At 41.3% G+C, this 12,999-nt stretch overlaps 1 protein-coding gene across 1 annotated transcript in view; it reads right to left on the minus strand.

Annotated features, from left to right (window-relative positions):
• Positions 1 to 12,999, minus strand: part of LOC147013298 (aspartyl/asparaginyl beta-hydroxylase-like) — a 29,969-nt gene that overhangs the window by 6,216 nt on the left and 10,754 nt on the right. Inside the window, exons 4-10 of the mRNA XM_085854992.1 lie at positions 7,454 to 7,542; positions 7,182 to 7,268; positions 2,471 to 2,621; positions 2,170 to 2,306; positions 1,806 to 1,904; positions 1,248 to 1,340; positions 721 to 858 (exon numbers count right to left, since the gene is read on the minus strand). Coding sequence (XP_085711118.1) covers positions 721 to 858; positions 1,248 to 1,340; positions 1,806 to 1,904; positions 2,170 to 2,306; positions 2,471 to 2,621; positions 7,182 to 7,268; positions 7,454 to 7,542 — 794 coding nt within the window. The remainder of the gene's footprint in view (positions 1 to 720; positions 859 to 1,247; positions 1,341 to 1,805; positions 1,905 to 2,169; positions 2,307 to 2,470; positions 2,622 to 7,181; positions 7,269 to 7,453; positions 7,543 to 12,999) is intronic.

Genomic DNA, 12,999 nt, shown 5'->3' on the forward strand with positions numbered 1-12,999 from the left:
AATCCATTTTTACACCGTGTGTGCAAAGCGAAAAGTAGTGTTAAGCAATTGGTTCACTATGCCCGTCTGTCTGTCTGCAAACGTGTTTATGATCGAGGAACAAGAATTTCAATTGAATGTTGTATTTTGAACAAGAATCGGAAAACGAACCAGTAGTTTAGCAGTACTTTGGCTCTGAATTCATCCCGATCACACATACGCAGAGAGGAGTAAGACAATAGTTTTGTCTTACTCGTAAGTAATAGTCAAACAAAATTGAAAATAATTCCAAACAGGAAATTTACTGTTTTAAGGACGTCATAAACGATACAAACAACAGACTCAAAGAACCAATGTAATGTGTTAAATAAGGTGTTGTAAAAGACGCTGCATCAAACGGCGGAAAAGAGTACAAATTTTTTTTTATACTAGCTTTACAATCTTTATGTTATTTCAATTTAATTATACATTTGAACACGGGAGAACACAAATCGCCTTCTTGGCACTTCCAAAAATGTTGCGTTTAGCAGTACTTGGACAAAATATTACGGCATTTAACAACATCTCGGCCAGTCCTTGTTTCTCAAGACTGTGCGGGGTAAGGTGCTGGATGAAATCTCTAGTTGTAACAGTCAAGTGTCCTCTACGTTTTAAATTCCTCCCTTGACTTCAAACAATCCCACAATAATGTGGTCATTCTACCATCGCTCCGGCTTGCAAGGCACGTTCAGTACAACTCACTCGAACAAGACTCATGTACCCGGTCTCGGCTGTGGTCCACCAGGGCTGTGCTTGCAGGTTGTTGACGTTGTAAAGTGAACGCTGGAGTACCGACAAGAAGTGACCCCTTTTGTGACCCCGTTCGTACCATATGTATGACTGAAAACAAAGCAGCGGCTGCATGGGTCAAATCATGCTTGGCTAGGCCTTCACAACCTTTTCGATGGAGAGCAAAACCACGACATTCCATGTTGTCAATGTCATGTTGTTATAAAACATTGTTGGTATTTATTCATGGCAAAAGTGTCAAATGTCAAAACAAATCAAATTATATAATCAAATGCCAACAAATTCCACAACATTGGTTCTGCCTGGGCCAAAGTAGAAACATATTCCCCACATTTTTATATGTAAATATAAAAACAACACATTTGGCCTTTCAAACACATTCCTATGCGCAGATGTCAAATTCAGACGCTTGCGCCTGTTAACCGGAAGCAAGGCTTACAACCACTGCCCAACAGGTAGTATAGGAGCCACACACCCACCTCTGCCAGCCGGCCGGCCCGCTGTAGCGCATCTCCGAGGTGGAAGTAGAAACGCCCATCATCAGTACCAGATGCTCCAGATTCAATCCCTTTCTGCAGTTGTGCAAAGCACTTGTTAACGATCTTCCAAATTGAATGACACAAGTCAGCACAATTATGATGAACATTAAAAAATGTGAGTTTGAAATATATTTTCCCTCCATTGCTGTTGGACATGGTTTTATGGTTCAATGACAGAATATCAACAGAACAAGCACAAAAGTCTTTACAGACTACCTTTCTACCACAACCCTCACCCAACCAAACACAAAGAAGAGGTACCTGTTGGTAAAAGAGGATGTGAGAGAGTTGGAGTGGGGAATTCCATTGCGAGTAAAGGAGGATGTTAGAGAGAGAGAGTAGAGGTGGGGAATTCCACTGTGAGTAAAGGAGGATGTTAGAGAGAGCAGCGGTAGTGGGGAATTCCATTGTAATTATAACATGGAAGAGAGAGGAGGGTCAGAGAGTAAAACAACATGATTATTGTTCTGGGTAAGGTGGGAAAATCAAATATTGTACCTGCAAATACGGAATGCTAGCATTGATTTGATTTTCCGCTTTGAGGATAAATCCATAATGCACCTGCGCCAAACCGTCATTGGGAGTCCGAACCAGGATCTGAAAGGAGAAAATAGCAAAACAGGTGAACCTTCAAATCAAATCGAATCAAAAAAAAGAGGAGAATGAGAGGAGTACCTATTACAAATGGAGGTATTTCCAAATGAATGCTATAAAGGATGTCAAATACTTTCTCTTTCTTTGATGAGTACTTACTGTCTACCATGATCAAATATCTGCTTTTAGTAACTCGGTGAACAAACAAGGGAAGCCGAACAGGTTGTCAAAGAGATCGTCCATGTCATACGAGCCAGATGCAATATACCTGTTCATAGACTGTCTTTGCCGCTTTGTTGTCTCCAAGCAGGAGATAAGCGACCCCAAGATCATTTAGCAGACTCAGATCATCAGGAAACATGGATGTCAGAATTTTCAGGGACTTCATGGCAAGTCTCATCCGGCCTAAAGACAAACAGACATCAGTGGTACTCATTGGGGTGGAAGGGGGATGTGGGGAGGGGTGTTTAAACAAAAGAATTAAGCAAACAGATGAAGACTGCACCACCCAACATACCCCACCAGGGGGAGAGAGGTGTTTAAACAAAACCTAACCCTAACCCCCATACCCATAAACTGATATCTGTCAGCTTGACGGCGCAGAGTGAGGCGCAGGAGATCAGAGGGCACATCAGGGAGGACAGCTACCTCACCATACAAGGCTATGGCATTCAGCAGAAGCTCATTGCTCCGAAGCTTCTCTGCCAGATCATCCTGAGCCTGTGTAGAAAAATACAGACAAACCATATGGATTATGACTTCGACGATAACCAGATGAAGCAGCAGAGCACAGTCCTATCAGTGTTTACACCTGAGCACATGCCTCATGAAACAACTACTCCAGGAGTTAAAGTCAATACATTGAAGGATATACATTGAGTGGTAATTTGCCTTGTTTATTCACATTCTTGTACATACTGCCATGTCTATGTATGTACTATTGTGTATGAATATGTGTGGACGATATGTTAACGAAGGAGTTAATTTAGCAGAGTCGCCATCTTTCCCATAGATCCAGTTTCCTCCTTCATGCCAACCCCCTTACTTCCTATTTAAGATTCTCCATGGATCCACGTCGGCTGGTCAATCGCTCAGGGTGGACAAATAGCGCTATAATGATGAGGGGCTACGGAATGCTACAGCAGTGTTGTGCTGTAGATATGCTTTGGCAGAGCACCAGAGGGCATGGCTCAGAGTGAGAGTTCTGGAGGGAGAAGAGTGAATTCAGGGTAGCTGGCAATGGTGTGACTAAGTGGTTACTTGGAATCTTTGACTCATTCATTCCCTTGGAGTCGATGACCTTGTTTGAGCACTGCCATTATGCGACATCCACCTGTCCAGCCCTTCCTCATTTTAACATTGCTCAAAGCAATGTAGCCCCCAGCCAACATTATATGTGGAGCCCTAGCCTAGAAAGATCAATGAGGTCGCCATTATCTTCCCTTCTGAGTCGGGTCTCTCTTTGTCGCCTGCCCCTCTGAAAAGGTCGGAGACGGGGATATTAAAATGAGCTCCCTCCGACTGATCTGACTGATCATTCTTCCATGTACTTTTGTGTATGTGATATTTCAAAAGCCATTGAGCATTTAGCTTTCATATTGAAGATATCTTTTATAGGGTTACCATATTTGAACTTTAATTTAAAATAATAAAAATAAAAAGACACTCCGGAAAGGGACACTCCGAAAAAAAAAAAAAATTAAAAAAAAAAAAAAGAGGACATTCTTGAAAAGAGTTTCCTTTACGGATTGAGCAATCGTATCGGCAGTCTCATAAGGAGTGTTCGGACCTTGATTAATTTTGACTGCAAACTGCCGTTCTTCCAGTTAAAATACTGAATTATTACCGGAAACATTGTACTTCTTCCAGTCCAGATGAAATTGTAAATCAACAGCATCTTAATTTGTCACAGAGATACAAGTACCAGCTCTACATACCAAGCACTTGGCTTCCCAATCTTCTCGACCAGTTAGAAAACACGGAATTTTGTCTTTCGTTCTGCAGTCTTGTTATTCGTGTGCAGCCTGTGGCTGCTGCTTGCACCATTGGTTGAGAGCAACTATGCTGCTGATGCAATGCCCCTATTACCAGTACGCTGGTGCTCATGTTGCCGATCTCGGAAGGATGACAGGCTGAGTCAAACCCCACCTGGTGTTAATTCAACAGGGGCTCAAACTCAGGACTCTAAGATCCCAAACCAGCCATTCTAACTGCGAAGCCAACATCAGGCTTTCATTTCTCAGTTAATTTACACTTATATTTTGGTATTGTAAACAGCTGTTGAAGAAAAAAATAAAATAAAATCAAACAAGAGTGTACGGAATGGACTCAGAAAAGACACTGAAAAGACGCGGACTGAGGACGTCACTGGATTATCTCTCACTGTGAGGTTGTAACAAAGAGGCAGGCCATGTGAGTGTCGATGTTCAAACACGTCCATTACACCATGATAGAGGAGTACAGATTTGTACAAAGCCTTCCTGGTCCAAACATTACAGAACCGCATTTTATCACTAAGAAAATGTACAAAAAAGATGGTTTACCTGTTTTAAAAAAAAAGTATCCCAAATCTTAAAATGTATCCCTTTGAAAATGCAAAAGCAAAAAAAAAAAATCATAATAAAGGCAAAATCAGGACATTTATAGATATTTAAAAAACCCAGCCAGACGAATATTTAAGGTCTGAAAAGGAAGACATGTCCTGGAAAAACTGGACGTACGGCACCCCGATCTACTCCTCATGATACCTCAACCCGATTAGATCACAGCTGCGAATGGTTGAATCATGTTGCCATGGCTATCGCGGATACTTGGCTTGTGTACGCAATATTTCAAAAAAACCTTCAAGATTTAGCTTTCATAATATACAGATTTATTCGTCATACCACCCAAAAGTTGGGGACCTAGAATGAATATCAGCTCCTTGTTCTATATTCTCCGATACTTGTTCTGTGCTGTACTTTTACTCACAACTCCCTGAGCATCCTCTGTTTATATAGAATTGTGGCCATAGCGGAGGTCGTTATCTACATAACGTTTCAGTGTGTGTATTACTTGTGCTCTTGTGCTGAGACTCCATCGGTTTCGTACCTCCTGTACGGTCTTTGTACAGGGTGTTTCAAAAGTAATAGTGCACTGAACAAAATGCTTATGTTTCATGTGTTTGCAAATCTCAAAATTAAAATGTATGCTTGTTTAATTACAAGTATCATTCACTCACTCAAGTGATGTACCCACCATGTCTTTGTTGTAGTGTCGGACCCCGTTATTCGCGGATTTGCTGTCCGCAGACCCTGCGTATTCACGGGTCATAAAGTGCGACCTGCTTGTAGATTCACACATTCACGTTATTTATTTATTTATTCTTTTTTACACTTCAGGACTGGTCTCCTATATCAACCTGGGAAATTGGAAATCATCCAACATCACAGTATTACATAAAAAGGTACAAAAACAGATCCCCTTAACTACAGCCCAATTAGCTTCCTGTACTTATAATCATCTGCAAGGTCAAGTAATCCATCACAGTCGACATAAAATCATTCCTTTTCTCCAGCTGCCTCATCTCATATCATCAATTCCGATTCAGACAAGGTCACTCCATCTTGGATGCGCTGCTTCTACTCTCACAACAATGGATAGAAGCTCTCAACATCAGCCATGAGATCTGGACATATCTCGAGCTTTTGATATCTCACCTTGCTCTCCAAACTGTCTGCCTATGGAATCCAAGGCCACTCCACTCTTGGATTACTGACTTCCTCCACTCTCATAGTCAACGTGTGTCTCTCAAAGGAACCCTTTCATCTCCCCTCCCTGTCAAGGCTGGAGAACCCCAAGGCAGTGTTCGAGGCCCCAGATTATTCCTAATCTTCATCAATGATCTCACTGACTCTAGAAAATCCTCTTTATCTTTGATGATGACTCTACTCTCTGCCATGATATCTCTCATCCTTCTGAGAGACTGGCAGCAGCCTCTTCCCTCTCCCCAGACCTTGACAAAAATCACAAACTGGTGAAACCCAATTTTGCTTATGTAGGCTATCCATATTGTCCACCCTTTGCATTTTCCCTCACCCCTCATCATTACTTGCATCCCATGTCTGTCTGTCTCCGTCTTTCTCCCTCTGTTCTGCTGTTGGTATTTCCCCTTTCTAGTGCTGTTCCCTTTGTTATGTTGTGTCGTGATTTGTTCTGTGTAATCGCTCTTCCACGAGCCTAGACCATGTAAAAAAACATAAAAATAATAATCTTCTGTATGTTCCCAAAATACAGCCAAAATGGGACACGATAGCGGAAAAATTTAGGGCCACCTTACTTACCATTCGCCTGCGGTGTGCAGTATCAAGTTTCGTTCAAATCGGGCAATGAAAAAATGTATTAAATAAATCAATTCCCGATTCAGTCAAGTACTCTTCGGGAGAATTTGATCAATGCAAACAACCTCAGCGGTATAGTTCGCTGGAGCTATCTATTTTTTTCTTCTTGAAATGATTTGTTTTATCAACCGCTGTCACAACGGGAACCCAACGGGTTCACGGGTCGGCTCGTGATAAATAAAACTAGAAGGGCACTCGTTAGAGCACACACCTCCGCCACACAATGCCTGATCCACGAGAACATATCTGGCCCATTAAATTTTTTAAATATCATGCTATATATCGTTTTTGGCCCTATCTCTCAATGGTAAAGAATCACTTTAGTGATTAAATAATTATCAGATCCAGATCCAGATCTTCACCAAAATCGAAACAATTCGTCATTGCCACACATCCAACCTGTCCACCAAGTTTTGTCCGAATCCATCCAAACTTTTTGAGATATCATGTAATATATAATTTTTGGTCCCATCTCTCAATGGTGAAGAATCACTTTAGAAATTATTGTAGTCGGATTCGGATCCGGATCCGGATCTTCACCAAAATCTAATCAGTTCGTCCTTGTCACACACTCAACCTGTCTACAACTTTTTGAGATATCTTGCACACAAACAAACAAACAGACAGAGAGGGGTGAAAACATAACCTTCTTCACTTTCGGTGGCAGAGGAAACAATGCCGCAACATTTGCAGCATTTTTCACGAGCGTATCCTCCGTGAATAGCGGGGTCCGACAATATTTGATAACAAATACTTTTCTCAGAAAGACTTGTCTTTTTGCACAAGAGGTTTTAAGTTTCTACTGCACTGTATTCTGAAGCACCCTGTAGTATACTGTATTAGAATTAAATAAAATTGTGTTTACCCACCGCAAAGGAGTCAAAAGTGGTTTTCATGGTACCTGCGCTTTGCCATATCTTGCACGGGGGCTGTTCGGATACCTTTTCACCAAATCATCAAATGCCTTCACAGCTTCTTCGATTTTGCCCTGCGCAAGAAGGAATAAACTGAATCAATCGATCAAAGCACCCAATCGAGAGATAGCAGCACATGATGCAGTCCATGGAAACACCCGAAGCTGATGCCAAGAGTAAACAAGTATTTAAACAGCCAGGTACGGACCCATCTCGTGCCTGATCTCCACGGTAATCCCAGGATGAGGTGGTATACTACCTTTTTATGTAGACCTTCTGCTGCCTCCAGCTCTGCTCTGATGCCCTTGTCGAGTTTGTTGAAGAGCATTGGCTTTTTTGCCTTATCAGCTGTAAGGATAAAAGGAGGAAGAGCGAACAGATCAGGTCTTATTCACTCACGCGCTTCTTCACTAATCAATGACTTCACTCTTACACGCAAAGAACGTCGCAAAGGTACCCCCATGAACCCAACTGCCAAAGAGCTTAACAAGCAACATATACAAATCATAAGAAAACAATTATATTTGTGAGACAGTCATATGCTGGAAAGGGCCACACATCACATCCATGCACTACAATATTCTCCACCAGTCTGAAGCTCTGTCCATCCAGGTCAAAGCTTGGCTTACTGGTCTGACTACACCCACAACTGGAATCTGAAAAAATAAAATCATTCATCTGCCATTTTGGTCCCTACTTATAGACCTCAGGCTTCAAGCCTCCGGTGTACATTACAATACTGAACAACAGGTACATTTTGATGACAACCCATGCAGAGGAAAGAAAATGGTCTTGATTAATATTTGAAGTCCAATTTTAAAAACAACTTCTCCAACCTGTCCTTTTGTGCCAGACACAGGTGAAAGAAATAAAAGGTTGTTTTTTGTAATTTTGGTTTTCGCTCGAGTTTTCAATGCTGAATGGTATGTAAATACAGGATTTATAAACAAACTGCATTGGACATGTGCATGGACATGTATTCACATATTAGGTGAAGTAAATGAATTGTTTACATCACATAATTTCTGGACATGTCTGGTGTTGGCTTAATGGTTAGGGTGGTGAGCTTGGGATCCTAAGTTCAAATCCCACTCGGATGTTGAATTAATACCAGCTGGGGTTGACTCTGCCTGTCATCCTTCTGAGATTGGCAAAATGAGTGCCAGCTTTGAGTGTCGAAGTGGCGACCCGTCCAGGATTGTGCCCAATAGCCAAGGAGACTGCTTAGGCAGCACCGACTCTCTGCACAGAGTATGGTCCCAATGGATGGGTGGATTTATGGACCTGCTGAATTGCCATTACCAATTTTGGAAACTCTATGTGCAGCATCTAATTCAATTTGTGCAAAGTCATACAGGTCTATGAGTGTGGGTTTCTCTCGGGTGCTGACCTACTAGTTACACTTTAACCTACAAACATATGACAGATGGCTCTTCGCTCGTTGTGGCTCTGAATCTCACAAATCAACCAACCCTATGCTAAGGTTTTAAAGCAACGCTTTCAATAGAAAAGGGGAACAAGAGAAAAGTTGGGATGTGTGCCTTTGATAAACTTTGAATAGTTTGAGAGTCCTTATTGCCTTCCAGATTCCGATACTAATAGACAGTGGGCCAATCAACATTATCAAAGATACACCATCCAGTGACACAAATGAAAGTTTGCAGGGTAGCAAGTGTAACCCTGCCAGATGTCAACTACCTTGATTAATGCAACATTCGCCTCATCCTGTGCTGCACCACAATGTCCTGTAAGGTATGTCCCACCAGACAGTGCAAGTCATGTACAGCCCATAGTGTGACCTGCATGTTCTCCCCCCTCCCCCCACCCCTACCTAATGTAACTACATTTGGTTTATGGTCACAAATAAATGATTGTGTGGTGTGCTGCCTGATGAGGCCAAAGAAGGGCAAAACCATAGTTGACTCCACCATCCTTTGTGACTTGTAAATCTCGGTTTATAACAGACCCGAGTGTGCCCACGGAAGCCATGTGGCATTGGAGGTGATATGGTGCACATGCACAGCATGATGGTTCTATGTCATGCCATTGCTATTAGGTCGGAAGGGCTTTCACTGGTTATGTATATTTTTTCTCCCGACCGCATTCCCACCTCTTGTTTGGTGTGCAGTTGGGCAAAGACAATCAATACGTTGGGTGGCAGACAACCATTGTTACTTTCAGGTTTGCATTTTGGGCTATTGTGAGACACGATCTGCACCTTGCTGCTTCACCAAGTCAGGGCATGTATTGTACATTCTATATATATATATATATATATATATATATATATATATATATATATATATATATATATATATATATATATATATATATATATACCACAAAGGGAAAACCAGAGATGTCACTTTTTATAAATTTCAGGGTTATTGCACCTGCCAATAGTTGGCAACATAAGATTTCCTCTCACAATATTACTTTAACAAATAACCAGGGGTGTCACATAATTTATATGGTATTAAGTTTAGCCGTGCAATGAAAAAACAAGTGTTGTCAAAGCTGAACAAGTAGAAACCCAGAGTTGTCAGTACTTTACTCTTGGTTATCTCCCTTTCATTCATGTTAACTGTTCCACCATAATATTCAGAGATGAGAAACTAAAAAATGAAAGGTTGTAAAACTTTCACAGCATAAACTCTGAGCACTACAATAGCCAATTTGGTTATATCATGGATCTATTATTTTTGATCACAGGTTTTGTGTTCTGCAAAGTATTAAAATTAAAGTTTTCACTCAGATAAGATTGGCTTTCTGCATCATTCATGTTAACTGTTCCATCATAATATTCAGAGTTGAGAAACTAAGTTATAAAAGGTTGTAAAACTATCACAGCATAAACTCTGAGCACTACAATAGCCTATTTGGTTATATCATGGGCTCCGTAGTTGGTGCATATCGTGGTTCAAGCCTGGTCAAACCTTCATTGTGACTTTTATGGGACCCACGCCGTGGCTTAATGGTGAGGGGATCTGAGTACCCATCCTCATTCGATGTACCCACCGCCCAATCAACCTGCTTAGGTATATGAGGGCATCACATGAGGTGACTTCGGCTATCGCGGGGGTGGTTTATCCTTGGTTTTCTCCCGGTTTTCCATCATATTAAGTAGTACGGAGTAAGAAATGGAGAATCCGTCGTCATGTAAGCAAAATACCCTTGAGTATGGCATTGAACACCAATCAAACAAAAAAACAATGACCGTTTAATGTTGAAAAAAATAATCTGTGATCACCAAAGTCATGTAATGTATGCTAATAACCAACAAGCATGAATTTGCTACACATCCTGGGTTAAAATTGCATGGCAATTATTAAACAAGGGAATAACCAGTGATGTCAGTTTGCAACATTGATTCGTTCTTTGCTCTTAAATTAAATAACACAGAAGCTTGGCAAATGCTACATGCTTAATTTGATCGGCCAATGATCACTCTTCCTTTTACTGGAAAAGAAATCTATATGACAGTTATTAAACAGTCCACCAAAGTCTTGAAACTTTGTTTTTCAGTTTCTTCAAAATTGACTTATCCTCACATCTCTGGTTTTCATATATATATATATATATATATATATATATATATATATATATATATATATATATATATATATATATATATATATATATATATATATATATATATATATATATATATATATACATACATTGTGGGCCCAGACCAGGAATCAAACCCAAGTCCTCTGGCAAACCATTCCAGTGCTCTGCCATCTGAGCTATCTGGACGACCCACCGGCTGAGCAACGCAATTCTTCCACATATACAGGTGCCACTCTCTTTCCCCACAATACATTTATTTTAAAGAAGAAGGAGGCCCTTCGAACCAAAAGTAAAAACTAGATCGATTCCGCTAATTTGAGCAAAAAAGGGAGAGCAGACCCAATCTCAGGGCAACGTTTCACCAGCTTCAGAGCCATCTTCCTCAGGAACAATAGAGGTCTGTTGTGCCTCACCCAAAAAATTCCAACACTTTCATATGCTGAAGTGGAATAGTCTGGTGCTTAGTACAAGGTTCATGGTGAGGCTTTGTGCCTGGCATCACGTGGACAATTCTAACCGAGGAATCTTGTCTTTGAGCATTGTTAACCTCCGCCATCGAAGATGGATGGAGGTTACTGTTTTCACCCCTGTCTGTTTGTTTGTGAACAGTATTACGGAAAAACTCCTGGACGGATTTCGACGAAACTTGGTGGGGGGTTTATATTAGGTATGGTCCAAGAATCTTGCCATTAGATTTTGGACTTGGTCCAAAAAAAAAAAAACTTAGAAAATTTTGCAACTTTTTTTCAAAGAAAATTCGATTTTATTTGAAAAATATTTTAATTTTTTTTTTTTTTTGCATTTCTACATGTTTTAAGTGATTTCCAACCCCCCAAAAAAATTTGTTAGAGAAAAAAAACCCAGAAAATTTGCAACTTTTTTTTTCAAGAAAATTTAGCTTTTTTTTTTTTTTTCGGCATTTCTACATGCGCGTTGATCTAGTTTAGTTTATTCAATCGTGGTTCAGTAGAGTCTGATCCGTTTTGACCTACAATGAATAGGATATCAGGTTCACTTAAGTGAACAAAAGTATTGGCAGCGGAGGTTTTGCACTCTACCAGGTGCTCCCCCTCTAGTTTGTCCATGTTGGAATTCGGAATAGAGACTTGGATGTGCAAGTGCACATTAATATCCAGTAAACTCATGGACAGGCTCACCGATCAAATACGTACGTACCTATACGTACATCAAAGATAGTTTTACACCTAGCTAACTTTGTATGCATCGATGTGCCGAGAGGGACATTAGGAACGCAAACTTGCGTTTTTTGCATTTGACATTACCATGATCTGAGACACATTAAATCATCAAAAATGGAGTGGATACGAAAGTGCGCATATGTTGGCAAAACTTCATTCAATGATTGATGCAAAATACCTGAAATTTTTGTTGATACCAACATAACATGGATGTGGGTCATTGGAGGAAAGGAGATGGAATTTGTTTTGTACAGGTCAGGTCAGGTCAGGTATGGGAGCATGCGCTGGAGCAGGGCGTCGCTACGTCCACTTTCTGCTGGTACTCCAAGAGCCTCCGTCTGACCATCCCCCAGGCAGATGCCTGTCCCATCCCCATCTCCTTGAGATGCTGATCAACCTGCTGCAAATACGAGGCACATGGTTGGCCCCTTGGCCTCCTCCATTCATGAGGCTTCCCCGCTGAAAGAATCTGGTGAGGATCAGCGTCAGGAAAATGAGCCACATGTCCATACAGCCGCAGCTGACACTCACGGACTATGCAGGTAACAAACTCATTTGAGTGTCTCTCAGCAACCTCTCGTTGGACACAAAGTTTGACCAGCAATAGCCAATGATTCTCTGAAGAGACCTGGAACCAAAGGAATCAAGTCTCTGTCTCAGATCCTTGGTCAGAGTCCAAATCTCACATCAGTGGAGCAAGACTGGAAGCACCAAGGACCTGAAGACTCAGACTTTCATCTTCCGACACAGGTACCAGCAGCACCACACCCCATGATCCAGTGAATCCATGACTCCCCAGGTCCAACCCAGACGTCTATTGACCTCTGGCTCACAGACAGCAGACATGAATATCACTGCCAAGGTAAGTGAATCTCTCCGTGACTTCAACATCCTCACCACAAACAGGTACGGACAAGATAGCAGCATCCAAGATGTCATTGAAAGTCTGGATCTTGGTTTTGACCCAGGAAACCTGTAATCCCAGCAGTTCTGAATCCTCATTCGGTACCTCGAGCGCCCCCAAAAGGATATC

Source organism: Eptatretus burgeri, chromosome 14, assembly GCF_056783735.1.
Source record: "Eptatretus burgeri isolate ZD-2024b chromosome 14, Ebu_testis_v1, whole genome shotgun sequence".
In the NCBI taxonomy this organism is placed as follows: domain Eukaryota; kingdom Metazoa; phylum Chordata; class Myxini; order Myxiniformes; family Myxinidae; genus Eptatretus; species Eptatretus burgeri.